General features: G+C 36.6%; 3 protein-coding genes across 4 annotated transcripts; 2 read left to right on the top strand and 1 right to left on the bottom strand.

The window, feature by feature from the left end:
* The first annotated feature begins 2572 nt into the window (after nt 1-2572).
* Nucleotides 2573-5397, top strand: LOC116009844 (uroporphyrinogen decarboxylase, chloroplastic). The gene is made up of 6 exons (XM_031248998.1): nt 2573-2821; nt 3331-3452; nt 3731-3841; nt 3971-4159; nt 4464-4589; nt 4674-5397. The coding sequence occupies exons 1-6, from the start codon at nt 2701-2703 to the stop codon at nt 5187-5189; spliced, it is 1185 nt and encodes a 394-aa protein (XP_031104858.1). The 5' UTR covers nt 2573-2700; the 3' UTR covers nt 5190-5397.
* On the bottom strand, nt 5386-9280 carry LOC116009845 (tyrosine aminotransferase-like). 2 transcript variants are annotated; one of them, XR_004096860.1, is made up of 8 exons: nt 8895-9280; nt 7525-7864; nt 7206-7424; nt 6802-6861; nt 6279-6434; nt 6107-6200; nt 5878-6038; nt 5600-5716 (listed from the first exon to the last, which is right to left on the bottom strand). XR_004096860.1 is itself a non-coding variant. In XM_031248999.1 (7 exons), exons 1-7 carry the CDS (start codon nt 9167-9169, stop codon nt 5598-5600), a joined length of 1263 nt encoding a protein of 420 aa, XP_031104859.1. In that variant the 5' UTR covers nt 9170-9280; the 3' UTR covers nt 5386-5597. The 2 variants fall into 2 exon arrangements, 1 of the variants encoding a protein (XP_031104859.1); XM_031248999.1 differs by lacking the exon at nt 5878-6038 and having other exon boundaries at nt 5386-5716.
* A 4965-nt stretch (nt 9281-14245) lies between these two features.
* On the top strand, nt 14246-15150 carry LOC116006137 (ethylene-responsive transcription factor 4-like). The gene has a single exon (XM_031246420.1). The coding sequence runs from the start codon at nt 14310-14312 to the stop codon at nt 14967-14969; it is 660 nt and encodes a 219-aa protein (XP_031102280.1). The 5' UTR covers nt 14246-14309; the 3' UTR covers nt 14970-15150.
* Nucleotides 15151-16445: the final 1295 nt, after the last annotated feature.

Raw genomic sequence — 16445 nt, 5'->3', positions numbered from 1 at the left:
ACCAATTTTACCCTAATTTCTTCTGTTCAGTATTGCACATGTACGCCTAACCAGCATTCAATTGTCACTGCCGGAGGGTTGCTTCAAGAACGGAACGGGAAAACGCAGGAGGAGGTCTCAAAGCTGCTGTCAGAATCCTCCATTGCCACCTTAAAGAACAGGGGAGATTTTCACGGTTCTGACTCACCCGCCAGAGACGATCGCTCAAGCTGCCGCCGCGCTACAGGTTTCGTCGTCATCAGAGTTTCGCCGCGCTAAAAAATAGTTTATAAAAAAAAAAAAAAGCTTATCACCAATGAAATATCTGAATGCCCACCCTCCTTGGGTCCAAGAATTCAACAGTGCATAAAATATTTTGCGACTTTCTTCCACACGCCACAGCCCCCAGATGGACCAGCCATGAACACTGAATACCCAGGCAGGAAAAACAGAAAATTTAACAGTAATATCATTGAGGAATTGAGGAAGAATGCATGCCTTGCTGATCTGGAGCAAACAGACAAGCTCATTCTTGTATTCCATGGCATTGCAGGGCTCAATCTCTTTGATAACAGTAAACATTATTGCAGTGGTTGGCGTACACCCAATATGACCAACATCCCAACGTCTTCGCAATGACCGCCAGCTCCACCGCCTCGACGCCAATTCCTTCGGCCTCCTCGCCGTCGCCGCAGCTAAAGCCGGCCAAATCCTTTATGCGACCTCCATTATCAAGTCAATGCTCAAGTCCGGTTACCTTCCCCACGTCAAGGCCTGGAGCGCCGTCATCAGAGTTTCGCCGCCGCGCTAAAGTCAGAGTTTCACGGTTCTGACTCACTGGCCAGAGACTTTCACGGTTTTGCCGTCATCCGATTACCAGAGTTTCGCCGCTGCTCTGCTTGCTGACGCCGTCCGTTGAACCCCGCCGCTGCTCTGCCTGCCAACGAGAAGGATGGAGCTGTAGACGTGGGGGATGAACTCAGCTTTGAGCTTGAGGTTGAAATTCTCCATTTTAAGAGAGATGTAGAGCTGGCAATGACGGCATTGACGTCACCATAGATTCCAGTGAGTGACAAATATGAAAAGTCAATGCAGGAGGAAGAAGGGTAAAATTGGTGTGGGGTTGTGAAATTACCTAATTGCCCATGGTCTTAACACTAGTTAGAGCCAAATTTGATCGGGGACAACATTGACTAAGGTTTAAGACTATTGAGGACCCAATTAACTAAAATTGACTTAGGGGGACAACATTGCAGATCGGGCAACATTTGAGGGACCAAAAGTGCGATTTTCTCTTTTAAGTTTTTTCCCAGTTTTTTATGGGCCCACCATTAAATTTATTTATAAATTCATTTCTAATTAAAAATAAACATAGGTACATTGGTTTTTACATGCACTGCCAACATGAAACTTGAATTTAATTAATAAAAAATAATTAAAATTAATATGCATACACCTAATTAATTAAAATGATAATTAAAATCAATTACTTAAAAATTAAACTACATTGTGTTTTAATAAAAATAAATTACAAAGCGATTAAAAATAAATTAAAGTACATATAAAAATAAATTACAAAGCGATTAAAGTACATAAGGAAGAGATAGTATTTATATAGTAAAAAAAAAATACTAATTAAATTTTTAAAAAATAACAATATAAAAAATAAATTTGCCGTTGCCCATGGCAACGGCCGGAAATTCAGCCGTTGCATGGCAACGGCCTTGAACCAGTGGGCAGTGGCCCACTGGCCACTGCAGTTGTCAGCTAGTAAATGTCAGCTTTTCACTATTTTTTATTTTTTAAAAAAAAAAACCTTGCTGGGGTTGTTGCAGGAGAAAAACATCTCCTAAATGCAACAACCCCATTTGCTAAAAACTTGAAGCTTAAGTTCTTATTTCTTAATACTTGTGCCAACCCCAACTAATGGGGAAGGCCTAACAAGTTGACATAATCTAGTATAATACGTAATGTAATTCATATGTAATAATTCGTAAAATTATGTTGTATACATATGCATTCTATTACTTGCCATCCCAGATCACTATAACAAATTGAAAAAATATAGTACAATAGGCAATGTAGTTCATATGTAATAATTTGTAAAATCATGTATGATAAACTCAATAGAAAAAGTGTTAACAAGAATCAAACTTTTGATATTTAAATATGAGAGTCATGTTTTACCCACTTGACCACCCATTTCTATTCTTAACTAGTTTATTTTTAACTTTATTATGGAGTACAATTTTTTAAATGCTAAATTAATTTTACTTAAAACCCCAACACCAGACATCACACCACTGTCGTATATTTAATATTTCACGAGAGCAAATCATGGCTATGATTTTCATATGTTTTACTTCTTACTTTTTAGACAATTTTTTTTTTTTAAAATAGAGTGATTAATTCAATTTCAAATAATTTTGTTCAAAATTAATTAAATTAATTAACTGATTAATAACTTCTACTCTCAAGAGTCTAGACTGTGGTGCAGTGGAGGAGGGTGGGACCTCTACACAATACACTTGACCAAAGAAGATAGAATTTAGATTTCGCCCCCTTATCTTTTTATCTCTTTCTTTCTTCTTCTTCTTCTTCAAACCAAATCCCTTTTGTTGTCAAAGGTTCTGAAATTTTTAATGTCTTGAGAAGCTAAGAAATTTCATGCCCACACAAAACTCCCTTCCAGTTTACTAAAGAATTTCATGCCACAAAAAAATGTCTTGCATTCACATCTCAGCTCCATCTTTCTCGGCAATCTCTGTTTCCGCTAAGTCCACTCTCAATTCTTCTCCTTCTCGCTCAAACTTCAAACCAAGAATCTATTGCTCCGTTGGAGGTAATGTGTTTCCTCACAATTTGTAATTCTCTCGGCTTATAATTTGTATGCAGTTTGACTTTGTCTTGTAATTTGATTTTTCATGTGATTACTTCCTACAATTGTTCCTGTAAATGATTATGTGAGTGCAGAAATTAGAGAAATTATGTTTCGGGTTGTTGTTTGAATACTGGGTTTGACTGAATTGGGGCTGAAAAAAGAAAACTGAACTTTTATGAATCTGTTTCCGTAGTTTGCTAAAGACTCTAACTTTATTAATCAATGACTTGATAAGAGATTAATTTTTGTTAGATCTGATGCTGTGAAATCACTTAAAAAAAAGACAATTTTGCTAGTTCTAAGGCTGTTGGATTTTCAAACTAAAGTTTAGAAATGAGCTAGGGTATAGGAAATGAATAGTGTCCCACCTTAACCCTTTGTTCAATTGATTAGTGCATTCTTGTTGATCTTCTTGCTTATTCATGAGTGAGTCCAAATCAGATTAGAAGCTTTTTCTCGCTAATTTCCAGGGACTGTTGCGGAACCAAAAGCTATTAATGCTACTGAACCTCTTTTGCTTGATGCTGTCCGTGGGAAAGAAGTGGAAAGGCCTCCCGTTTGGCTTATGAGACAAGCAGGGAGGTACATGAAGGCAGGTTTATTCATCATCTGTATTACTTATTATTTCGAGTGCTTATATATGGAACTCAGAAACATATGTTCATCATCTGAAACCTGGAATTGTGAAGGAAATGGTGCACAAAGGAAAGGAAAATAAAATTTCTAATGCAGTAGAGAATTTGAAAACATTTTCAGTCTTCTAGCTGGATATTTGTAAATATTGTTTTTCAATCTGCTGTATATATGTGATTTTGTAAATTCAGTTTTTTTCCCCTTCTTGTGCCTTATTTTTCTGCATTTCCTTGACAGAGTTATCAAATTATTTGTGAGAAGTATCCTTCTTTTCGTGAGAGATCAGAAAATGTGGACCTTGTGGTGGAAATTTCTCTACAGCCATGGAAAGTATTTCGTCCAGATGGGGTAAGATGTTGCTAGTTCCTGATTTCACCAGGCTATTGACAGAACCGACGTCTTTTAGCTAGCTTGCAATTCTGTTGCTGTTATTTGATTAGCTCTTAACACCTCCTCTGCCTTGTACAATTGTGGCAGGTTATTTTATTTTCAGACATTCTTACCCCTCTCTCCGGAATGAACATACCCTTTGACATCATTAAGGGGAAAGGTCCCGTCATATTTGATCCTATGCAAACTACTGCAGATGTTGAGAAAGTTAGAGAATTCGACCCTGAAGAATCAGTTCCATATGTTGGGGAAGCATTAAATATCCTGCGGAAAGAGGTCAGGCATCATATTTTGTTTACCTACTACATGTCTACATACATACTAGGCTTAGTGAAAAGAAAAATGAAAAATAGCGAGAATATTTGTCAAAAAATAAATAAATAAATAAATAGAGTTGCATGTCCGATTCATTCATCCTGAGTATTAAACGTTTTAGCTTATTTAATCCAATAATCCACTAGTTGGAATTGATTATTGGTTTGTTCAGAACATAATACGTAATCATAAACTATGATTATACTCAATAATCACGAGTCTTGCCAAACATAACTTATATTGATTTGTATCTTTACTTTTTTAGGTGCATGGTGAGGCTGCAGTTCTAGGATTTGTCGGGGCACCTTTTACCCTGGCATCTTATGTTGTTGAAGGTGGTTCCTCAAAGAACTTCACGAAAATAAAAAAGCTAGCTTTCTCACAGCCTAAGGTAATCGAAGTGACCTCTCTACCATGAAACAATGATTGCTAACCTGTCTACCAACTGATGTTACATTTATCATTGTTCTTACAGGTCCTTCACGCACTTCTTCAAAAATTTGCAACCTCTATGGCTAAGTATATACGATACCAAGCTGACAACGGAGCTCAGGTGGTTCAGATATTTGACTCGTGGGCCACTGAACTTAGCCCCGTGGATTTTGAAGAGTTCAGTCTCCCTTACTTGAAGCAGATTGTAGATTCGGTTAAACAAACTCATCCAGATTTACCGCTGATTCTATATGCCAGCGGATCAGGGGGTTTGCTCGAGAGACTACCGTCGACGGGAGTTGATGTCGTGAGCTTGGATTGGACCGTGGATATGGCTGACGGTAGGAGAAGATTGGGTCCTAATGTGGCGGTGCAGGGCAACGTAGATCCTGGCGTTCTTTTTGGCTCCAAGGAATTCATCACCAATCGCATAAACGACACGGTTAGGAAAGCTGGTCGAGGAAAACATATTTTGAACCTTGGACATGGCATCAAGGTAGGTACACCAGAGGAAAATGTTGCCCACTTTTTTGAGGTTGCCAAAGGACTTAGGTATTAGAATGCAATCAGATGTTAAACTTATGCGATAGATTGTTGAGAAGTAGGTGCAACTGTGCAAGAGAGTATTGTCACTGCCTTCAAAGGTTAGTACTTAGTAGATTAGCTTTTGAAGTTTTTGTTAAACTATGAGCTTAATCCTCAGCATTGAACTATGGCCATGATTTCATATTATTTTTTTAAAATGTATTTATATATTTGGCCAAGAATTGAAGGTGTAGCATTCAACATATCTATATGGAATCTAAGGAATTATAAGTGTTTCAAACCAATACATTAGATGTCTTTCTTCAACAGTATATTGTTGAACAAGCAAGCATCTTATTATCCTTCCAGCGCGATCAAGCATGAGATCCAACAAGGAGTTGGAGACCATCACTTGGTTAAATCCTGAGTTTGAAGAGCAGCCTCATAATTTCTTGGCATGCCTTTGATAAAAAGCTTTGAGCCTTGCAAGCCCATCCTCAAGAGATGGTGCCTCAATCGCAAATGTTATTCGGAGCCAATTCTTGAGTCCCACCCCAAAACCTGCAAAGTTAGATGTACAAAGGATCAGTAGTTTGAAAGCATGTTCATGAGTTCCACTTCTTGGTGAGTTCAAATTCTATATTTATTAATTGCTTTCTTTTTTTGGGTGACAAGGGAAACCCGCAGCCACTACTCAAGAGTATGCATTAGGTAAATTTCACCTTGTGATCCTAGCTAGCAAAGAACCACAAGGAGGTAAACCAATCTAGGTTGTCCATAGCTGACCGTTTCAAACCAAGAAGACAGTGATTCGAACTCGTAACCTTGTACCATCTTGACTGGGATTACCCCTGTCAAGTGCTTTCTTGTCTTTGATGTAAATCTGTTTTGTGCAAAGTTATCATTATAGTGAGTTAAGTTTTTCCATCCTACTGGGATTGGTATGTTTACCTGGCATAATTATCACAGATTCCTCCTTAGCCAGCTTGAGACAGAAGTCAAAATCATCTACAATGTCTTCCAAGAGATTCAGGTTAAGTTTAACCTGAGAAATGGAAGCTCCTTTTAGAACATTGACGATATTAGTTATCAACAAAATGATGAGACACGATACCAATCTTACCATTACAAACATAGATCCTTCAGGTTTGCTTGGGCACGTGATGCACGGGATCTCCTTAATTCTGTCATAGCAGATGTCTGCAGCTTCTCTAAGTATATTAATGATTTTAGGGAAAAAATCTGGTTTGGTCTTTTGAAGAATATCAGGAACTGCTCCCTGTAAATACAAGACATAAAAATAAAAAGACAGTGGATTCTAAGTAAATGAAGCAGTCATATCTAAGAAACAGTAAGCTTCAGATGTTTAAAACGATACTCCAAACTCTTGGAATTTGGGTAGACAATCTGGATTCCACTATAATGTTTCTTTAAGTTGTTTTAAGGATTGGAATTAACATAATATAAGAGATTTTTGTGCCAAAAAATGACATTTGTGCCGGTTTCTACCTGCAACAGAATGTTCTATTGACAGTAGAAGCTCTAAATGAGTGAAGAAGTACTCCATAGCAAACAAAGAATAAGATCAAGCAAATGGTAAAATAATGGAAAAAATCTGACTAAACGAAACACTTTGACTTACAAACCTGAATAAAAGTTGCAGGGTCAGACGAAATATTCTGAAACCGGGTGATACAATCTATAACCTGCAGATACAAAGACATCTTAACTTTTTCACTTAACATTAGGTGGTCAATTGGTCGTTGTAGTATCATGTTCTTGAAGTAGTTTTCCAATCAGCATTTAACTGTTATTAAGATTTAAATTTATCTTTCTGTTTACAAGTAAAAACTGGAGTGTATGATAGAACAGTTTAGGCATAGAAGAAGAAGCATAATTCTCTATACTTACAGACTAAACTCCAAACTTAAAAGTTGACATTAATAACCATATCATGTCAAAGTAGGCCTTTTGGGATACTATCAAGCACACAAAAATATGTGCCCAAATAGATGTGATGGAGGGAAGGAAAAGAAAGAATTAAGAATACCCCTTGTTCCTTGAGGATCCCGTTGGTATCATTTGTAACAAGCCACCCGAGTCGCCAACCTGGAACAATCCACCTCTTTGATATTGATCCAACAGTAATAACTGGAGATATTGATCCAAAAACTCCCATGGGCACAAAGGGGTTATCTCCAAAAGTAAGATGGTCATAAACTTCATCAGCGATTACAAGAATCCCAAGCTTTCTCGCAGTCTCTGCAATCTAAGAGGAATAAAACACTACTACTTAATGAGTAAAACACCAACTCCACAAGTTTCAAAATCATAGGCATTTTAGATTACATTCAAACAAATGCAGGCACCTTCTTTAGATGCTGGTACTTGAAGACATTTCCACATGGATTACCAGGGTTGATAATAACCATTGCAGCAGTATTTTCATCTGCCAGAGCTTCAACAGCATTAAGGTCCACTTCCCAATCACTTTCTGGAAGAAGATCAAAGTGGCGGATTTCAATATTGCTATGAGCTGCCCTAGCTTCATAGTACGGAAAGCCCGGCCTTGGAAGTAAAATATTAGCATTTGGGCGAGCAAGAACAGCTAACATGATTTCAATCGCTTGCGTGCATCCAATTGTCAGGTTAACATCATCAGGTGATAGCTTATATGGGAGATCCTGAGAAAGGTACTCAGCTACTGCCCTGCTCATTATTCAAAGACAAATATGTAATTATGAATTTGAAAACTTGAACCAGTTTTGCCAAGCAATAAGCACTTTTATTTTATTTAAATGTTTCTTGAGCTGAAAAATATTGTTGACATGTCAAGATTAAAGCAAAGCACTTACAAACTATCTACCTCACAACTAAAAGATACTCTGCAGAATACAATGGGTAAATACTACATAGTGGATTGGGTATCTAAGAACTTATGAAATCTTCATTTCTTGCCTAGCATACACTTGATATAAAATATGCTCCTACTTCATTTGTCATTCTAGTACCCAGAGAAATTTAATGCATTAGTTTGCATGTCTCAACTTTTCAACTAGTCTAACTCATAGCATTAGTCTGGGACTAAAACATCAAGCATGGCTCTATAGAAAATCAGTTGACTAAGTAAAACCCAAAAAAACCATTAGCCATGTTCAAGAATAGGCTTTCTATAGACCTGAGAATTCCTGTAAGCAGGTTTGTTAACGGGTTTACAAGATAAAGACACAATCACTATAATAGGCCGTTTGGTTAGAATGAAGGAATTATGATAAGAAAGAAATTGTAATTCCATGGAAAAGAAGAATGTGAGAATAAATTAGGAATTCAAATTACATTGGCAAACATGAATAGAATTACCAGAAATTTTAATTATAGTAATTAATATATACAGGAATTGAAAGTGAATAAGTAGTACAATGACCAAAATGACAGTGTATCCACAATTCTTAAAGAAAGATGTTGGATTATTAGGAAGTACAATTTAGTCCTCACACTCTATTTATAGGGGAGGGGGAATTTGCTATTGCAATTCCTCCCAAACTCTAAAATTTTTCACTTTTGCAATTAAATAAGAAAGGAATTGCAATTCCTATCTATCCTACCAAACACCCTTTTAAGAGTTAAGGGAGTTGACCAAATGAATTTTAATGATCAACCTATCAATCGCTATTTTTGTGTCAAGTCTATTCATTGTAAAGTAAAGGAAAAGAAAAATTAAAAAAGATAGAATTTTTACTGTCTAGCGGGAAGAAGGCCGATGGTAGGGGCATAACAGTTGAACTTAGCGGAATAAACGGCGTCGGAGATGGCGGTTTGGGCTTCGGAGGGGGTACGAAAGCAGGGAAAGGCAGAAGGGTCGCCATGGCCGAGAGGGATTACTGGTCGAGTGTCATCCGGGTTGAGATTTTGGATTACAGACCCCAGAATTCCTCTGATGCTGAAAGCGGAGGCTCTCAAAATTTCCTCGTTCCTCCCAAATCCCCACCTCTTCGACCCGCCGCCGTTTTCCATCGCCGATTCTCTCTCTCTCTCTCTCCAACTAAAGAATGAAGAAATGAAAGACGAAACGTGACCGGTAGGTGTAGCTAATATAACGGAGGATAATGCATGGAAGAGCTGTGCACTGAGGTTCAACTTTCTGTCTGATTCAATGGGAGTGGGGACGCCTGTTTTTTTGTTACGTTATGTAGATTCTATGCCGGGAGGGAGATCCTTCTCGTCATCTCGTCTACATATTTTAGTATTTTACTATAAAAATATAAATAAAAATTTTGCTAAAAAATCAATTTCACTTTTAGTCTGTATCACTATTGATTATTATCAATTTCAGTATACAACTTTATCAAAATACTTTCTGATCAAGCCGCATAGGCATAGCTGTCGCTAATGGGGGCGTATGAACAGATACTACATTGTAACAGAGTCAACAATATTAAAAAAAAAAATCGGTATACAACTTTCAAAATTAATAATTTAATACTCTAATTATTTAAGTTTTATCAATTTTAATCAGTTCAGTCAACTGTCACCAGAATCTTTGAATTATTATCAATTTTACATATTCCACACTTCTATATGGATCATGTTCTACAATAAAATTGGCCTAACTGCTTATCTTACCCACACTGCTAAGTAGTAGAAATAGATAGATAGCCCCATCAATTGAGTGATCATTGGGCTCAATCTAGCACCAAACGGGCTATTCGTTTGCCTAAATGGCCTCAAATGAGCCCATACAGATTTAGATAGAAGCCTTTCAAGAACTGAGCTAATTCAGCTGAGAAAATAATATTTATATTGTGGACCATAATTCACAATGTAAATTTTATATATACATATTTATTTTTAGTATATTAGTGATTCATTTTTATTTATAACATGTTAATTTTAAGTGTTATACTTAAAAAAAAAATTATAATATATTAAAAATAAATTTATAATATATTAAAAATATATATATAGTTTACATTTTAATATAGACCATGACCTATGATATAATTTGTCTCAATGAAAATCAAAATGATGAAAAGGAAGAGAAAATGAAACCTACACCTACAAACTCAATACGGTAAATATTACTTCTACTTTTAGCTTTTACTCACTTTCACAAAATTTTAATTTTGATATTTTCCTTAAAATTCACAGGATAAAAATAACTAATCACACATTAAAATATTAAAATGAAAAAGTAGAAATAAAAAAGTACATGTATTAACACTCTCAAAATAATGGGCAGAGACGAGGCGAAGAGAACAACAAGTCGGATGCAGGGATAATGATGGGCGACGGACGCGTAGAGCGTGGAAAAAGTGCCGCGTGTTTGTGGAATACGGCCGTAAATACAGCCGAAATGCGGCTCATTGGCTGTGATCAGTACAGACGCTTGTACATACACTCCTTTGCTCATAGATTAAGATATTTTATGAGTAAGGATAATCCTAATTAATTAAATTGGTTGAATTTTTTTTACTTTTTTTTTTAAAGAATTGGTTGAAGTGTTAATTTATCTTTTTGTGATATTTTATTAATTAGAATCACAAGACTAAATTTATTTGATATTTTTTATAATAATTCCGAGTTTCTTTCGTTATCTAAAACAAATATTCTATGATAATTACTACTCCCTCTGTCCCATTTTACCTGTCCTATTTACTATTCATTGGTCAAACCAACTCTTCCTTCTTTGCTTATTTTCTTTAGTAATTTTTTATTATTTTTAAATTTAATTTTTTGTGTTTAATAGTACTTTTAATGTAGTTTCTAAATATAAAAATTTTATATATTAATGCTAAACTTAATAATATGAAAAATTGGATTAAAAATTACTTCAGTCAAGTCTCGTTAAACGAACCAGACAACCATTTTGGGACGGAGGTAGTATATTTTTTCTCTAATATAATATAATATAAATGTGAAGTGGATTTTCAAAACTTGGGTCAGAAGACATCTTAGAAGCGGTAGCACTGTGCATTTTATTGGAGGGTGAAGAACTTAGTTTGAGATTACTATTTAGTGGATCTGGAAATGGAGAAACCATTATGTTTTCAATCACATTGACAAGGATTTGGAGTATAAATTTGGATGGATCGTTTTCAAAAAAAAAAACAAATTTGGATGGATCAAGAATTAGGTACTGGGAATAGCTAGAGCCTTCAAGAAGGCCTAGGTTCCGGGAGCTAGGCAATGCAATTCAAGTTCATGCGACAATGAGAAATTTATCTTGGGAAAGGCCTCTGGTTGGTGGATGGGTTAATGTTAATACATATACATGTTCACAACATATATAACACCAATAAAGACAAGTGTGGACACTTGATATGTGACTTTTTGGCCAATTGGCTTTGGAAATTCACATGTATAATATTATAAATGTAGCGCTATTGAGTAGAGATGTGGCATATCCTGAAGAATCTTAGTTTTAACTTGTGAAGGATACGAATTATAGGTAAATTTATCTTGAGACAAATTTTGATTTGGAAGCTATATTTGTTAACTAGAGGAATGATAACAATGATATGGTCTAAAACATTCTTAAAATTTACAAATACATCGATAATGAGAGGTGTGCATGGTTCACATTCATAGAGAGCAAAATTGATCAAATAAACTTTTAGTTGAGAAAATCTCTTTTGCATGATCAAAGGTAAGACATGTTTCATCAAATCTCCGGCCTCAATTAAGAAATGAAGAAATTGGTAAGATTTGGCCTGAATAGAGCTTCTCTATTTTTTTTATCCCCTCATTTGTTTTCTAAAAATTAAAGAAATTGAAGCTACAAGGTTTGTGGTGTCAAAATTTTTGTAAACATTACAAAATTAACGATACTTTGCAATATATTTAGATTTTTATTTTTTGACATTTATAGAAGGTGGCAAGATACAACATGGGAAATGGGAATCCACAAAAGCCCTAATCGGTGTGCTACTGTCAAATGCCTAAAAACAAAGATTCCTTTTATCTAATCCCTTTGTCACAGGCTCACAGCTCACAATACCATTATTGCTCTCTCTCCTGCCCAAGAAAATGAAACTTCCCCTGTCACAACCCTATCACGACGAAAATTCAAAAAGTGTAAGTTAAAAGATACGATGTTTATTAATTGGCTTTTTATGAAAAAAAAATAAAATAAGTTACAGTATCATGTGATAATAATAATTATATTTAAAATGTTAAATTTAAATAATTTAATATCAAACATTCATTTTTAGCTTGAAATATTTATATTTTCGTTCATATAAAAGAAAAAACAAAACAAAACAAACATATAAATATATTATCTATCTAAATTATATAATTAAACATGCGATACAAGAGAAAGAATGTCACACTCCCTCCATGGAATCTTAGTATTATATATTTGAAATGTTTTTTTTTTGGAGTAATTTATTTTGAAAATTTTAATTGTATGAAGTAAACTAAGATTGTAATATATTAAAATAAAAGAATAAATAGTAGTTTTGAAATTATAAAATTAAAAGGATTTGATTGTAATTATTCGAATGTAAAGTTTTATGGGGCATCGAATAGCATAGCATAAATGAATATAATTGTTCTAAAATATAAAAGAGCATAATATAATTACAGATTAATAATTTTAAAATTAATATTTAACAAAAAAATTGTTACAATATTGTGTGTAAAAATTTCGCATATTACAAAATTACTTTGATATTTATTACGGAGTATTTGTAGTAAATGAAATTTTACATGTAATACTATTTTAAAAAAAAAAAAATTATTGTGTAAAAGATAAAGTAGATTCGTTTCCTGGTACTGTGCAAGTACGAACTACGAAGTCAGGTTTAGACTCTATTTGTTTGAATCGGTCGAAACCTACGCTTTAGCAGTTCAGCTTAGCTTTTTCTAATTGATTATTTAAATTAATAAATAAATTAGCCGCGGAGCCGCTGTTTCGACGGCTTGAATTAAGGCTACGACCATTTGCTTGCCGTTTGACTCACGCTCCGACAGTTGGACTTGTTTCCTTAGCTCCCACCACAAAATTAATGAGTAATTTTACATATAATTTCAATTTCTACTTTATTTTTTACCCTTATGATTTTTCCTTATAGTTTTTAATATGAAGTCATGATGTTTATTTATTCTTTTTTATTATTATTTCTCTAATCAGATTTGCACACAAACAGAAGTAAAAGTTTGGAGTAAGTTTAGGGGTACATGAAGTATTTTTCAAAATTAATTTCAGGGGATTAATAAAAGGCAATTGAGTGAGTAAAACATAAATTTTAAATTAAAATATTACGGAGTATAAATTTAATTATTGTTAATATATTTTTTATTGAGTCTCTCATACATGATTTTCTTAGATTGACTTACTTTTTATGTATAGTTTTAAGATTCAAACTTGTTAACCATGATTTTTTTAATGTGATTTACGTATATTATGTAATTTGCGGTATATAATAATCTTTTGTATCCGAGATATAACATATGTTATTTGTGGTAACATCAGCCAATGATTTACCTTCAACCAAACCAAAAGATACAATGCAACTATAATGTCATGCATAAAAATTGAGTAATTAATGAGTAAACGATAATATATAAGCCTAAAATTATTTTTTTAATAAATTAAAGAAATTAGTCTAAGTCTGCATGACTCGTATTCTAATTTAAATTAAGCTTGTTTTATGTAAATCATACAGTATTTTACTATAGATTAAACTGACACGACCTATTATAATATTGAGCTAATGTAAACCTGAATCAAATCTGCCCTAAAGGATTTTAATTATGATTTTATTAAAAAATTATAACGGTTAATTGGTGCACAATATTAAAGTTTGAAAATGGCTTGGGGCGGAGTTGGTATACGTGTCAATAGCGAGCGTGAGGCGGAGCAAAAACGGGCGTCTACAAAGCCGGCAGGCCCAGGAATCGAAGTATAGTGAAACGCCCGCGTGCCACGTTATCCTCCAACAATAATTACATCCTCTCTCCCGCTATATCATGAATTGGGCGGCGCCTCCTCGCTCCAGTCAATCTTCTCGTTGACCACGTCCTGGCCCCACCCCCTCTCTCCCCTCACTTCCCCCCATTATATAACCCCCACCACTTTCTTCTTCTTCATCAACCATCACTACATTTTATCTATTAGGGATTGTGTTGGAGAGCTTTTTTTTGGCCGATAATGGCTGTGAAAGGTGGCGGAGTTAAGGATGGGAGCAGTGGTAGGCACGTGAGCGGTGTTAAGGAGGTGCACTTTAGGGGAGTGAGGAAGCGGCCGTGGGGGCGTTACGCCGCCGAAATCCGGGACCCGGGGAAGAAGAGCCGGGTGTGGTTGGGGACATTTGACACGGCGGAGGAGGCGGCGAGGGCTTATGATGCGGCGGCGAGGCAGTTCCGGGGGCCTAAAGCCAAGACGAACTTCCCGTTGCCGTCGGACAATCACAGCCCCAGTCACAGCAGCACCGTGGAGAGCTCCGGGAGTGAGGGGGGCGCTCACGCGCCCCGCGAGCTCGACCTCACGCGCCGCCTCGGTGTCGGTGAAGTTGGATCTGTCAATCACGGGCTTCCGTTTGCCCGTAAGCCGCAGCCGGCGGTGGCGATTCTGCCGAACGGCCAACCGGTCTTGCTGTTTGACACCGTGTGGCGGCCTGGCGTGGTGACCCAGCAACAGGCCTACCGGTTCGAACCGGTTCCGGTTCTGCCCAAATGCGCGGCCCTCGTCCGCGCCGCCCACAGCGACTCCGAATCATCCTCCGTGGTGGACGAGAGCCATTTCGACGCCGGGCTTGCCAAGAAAGGCCTGAATCTCGATCTTAACCTGGCTCCACCCATGGAATCTTAACGAAGAACAATTGATTTTTGTGAAACTAATTACTCATTTTCCTGTATATAAATCTAGATTCGGATGACCGTTCTTTTTCATGGTTCAGTTATGAGAAAATGTCGTAGCTTTCTCTTGCTGTTTCACGTTGTAACTCTAGGATTTTCTTGATTCAATGAAACTCAAAATCTTTTCTCCGACACTCCCACGTCTAACGTTGTTCTTAGATTATTAGATTCCGAATTCTTTAATCTCCTGTTCGGCATTTTTTAAGGATTTCGATTAGGCTGTCCGCCTGTCCTGTTGGCCTTCTAGATGCCGACTATAATTTCCATAATAATTTTATATATAAAAAAAATATTGTGATACAAACCCACTCCCACTATGAAATAATGCATAAAATCTGTAAGAAATTGGGGAGATATATATTTTATAGGGAATACATTTTGCCTAACTGAACACGGAAGTCAACAAACTAATTTAATAACTAAAAAAAGATAAAACCGCTGGGTGACAGCACACAAAAGTAATGTCACCGACGGCGAGTCGGGCAGCTCACGCCACAGCAGACACGCAATGGGACCCGCACGCTAGGATTCCGTGTCGACGCGATACATGTCGTGTCTAATGTGGACGGCACGTGTATGTACACCGCCTGCCGCCGCTGCATAATTTTTATCCACAACACCTTCTATTGTTAATTTACGAAAATAGCCACCATTAGTTGTTCTCAATTGGGACAACCATGTAAATTTAATTAGTCAACTGAGGGACTGTTTAAACGCCTCGCAATTTACTCACTCACCCCTTTACGTTCTGAAAATTTAGTATCAATCTTAAATTAATATTAAAAAAAACTGTCGAATTGAAGAATTTTTTGTTTTTGGTAAAGAGGCGATTTCCGAGTTGTTACTCGATAATTTCGAGGCAATAAGGCGGAAATTGGGTGGATGGTAGGGCCCACAGTTTGGACTTGTGCGCGTCGTAACGTCGCGGGCGCCGCTTCTGGTGGGGCTCACTTGTTTTTTAATTTTAATTTTTTTTATGGGTTTAGCAGTTTAGCGGGCGGGCGGAATATGTGGAGTAGATTAGGATGTCGTACGATGTACTCCAAAGTTGTGCACTTTGGGCTTTAAGGCTACTTGGTGCCGGCACCGGACGGGCAATTAGGCGATCTGAGGCGCGTTTGGGGCGGTGAGGGGTCCATGTGGGGCCCTATTTGAGACGTGTCGGGAAACGGCGCCTTGATTTCTGGCTGCGGGACCCGTTAAGTTTGATGGTTTTGACGGAATTAAATAATGGTATGCACGTGGGGCCTACCCACCGTTGTTGGGGGACAATCGTGCCCTTGTTCCGTTTTTCGCCACGTCTCACGTGAGACGCCATAAAAAGACTGTCTTGCTCCGGGCGGCTACCGCCGTCCACTCTTTTTCGTTTCTCACACTTCCATTCTACGTTTTTCATTTTTATAACTTTAATTAAAGAAATTTCTAAGTT

This window comes from Ipomoea triloba, chromosome 2 (genome assembly GCF_003576645.1).
Source record: "Ipomoea triloba cultivar NCNSP0323 chromosome 2, ASM357664v1".
Classification (NCBI taxonomy): Eukaryota; Viridiplantae; Streptophyta; class Magnoliopsida; order Solanales; family Convolvulaceae; genus Ipomoea; species Ipomoea triloba.
This window is presented reverse-complemented; position numbering and strand designations above follow the sequence as displayed.

Coding starts and splice junctions, on each gene's coding strand:
- LOC116009844 (XM_031248998.1), top strand. CDS start 2,701: ATGTCTTGCATTCACATCTCAGCTCCATCTTTCTCGGCAATCTCTGTT. Junction 2,822..3,330: donor AATCTATTGCTCCGTTGGAG/GTAATGTGTTTC, acceptor GCTAATTTCCAG/GGACTGTTGCGGAACCAAAA. Junction 4,590..4,673: donor TAGCTTTCTCACAGCCTAAG/GTAATCGAAGTG, acceptor TTGTTCTTACAG/GTCCTTCACGCACTTCTTCA.
- LOC116009845 (XM_031248999.1), bottom strand. CDS start 9,169: ATGGAAAACGGCGGCGGGTCGAAGAGGTGGGGATTTGGGAGGAACGAG. Junction 6,862..7,205: donor GGATCCTCAAGGAACAAGGG/GTATTCTTAATT, acceptor TTGTATCTGCAG/GTTATAGATTGTATCACCCG. Junction 6,435..6,801: donor ACCCTGCAACTTTTATTCAG/GTTTGTAAGTCA, acceptor TTGTATTTACAG/GGAGCAGTTCCTGATATTCT.
- LOC116006137 (XM_031246420.1), top strand. CDS start 14,310: ATGGCTGTGAAAGGTGGCGGAGTTAAGGATGGGAGCAGTGGTAGGCAC.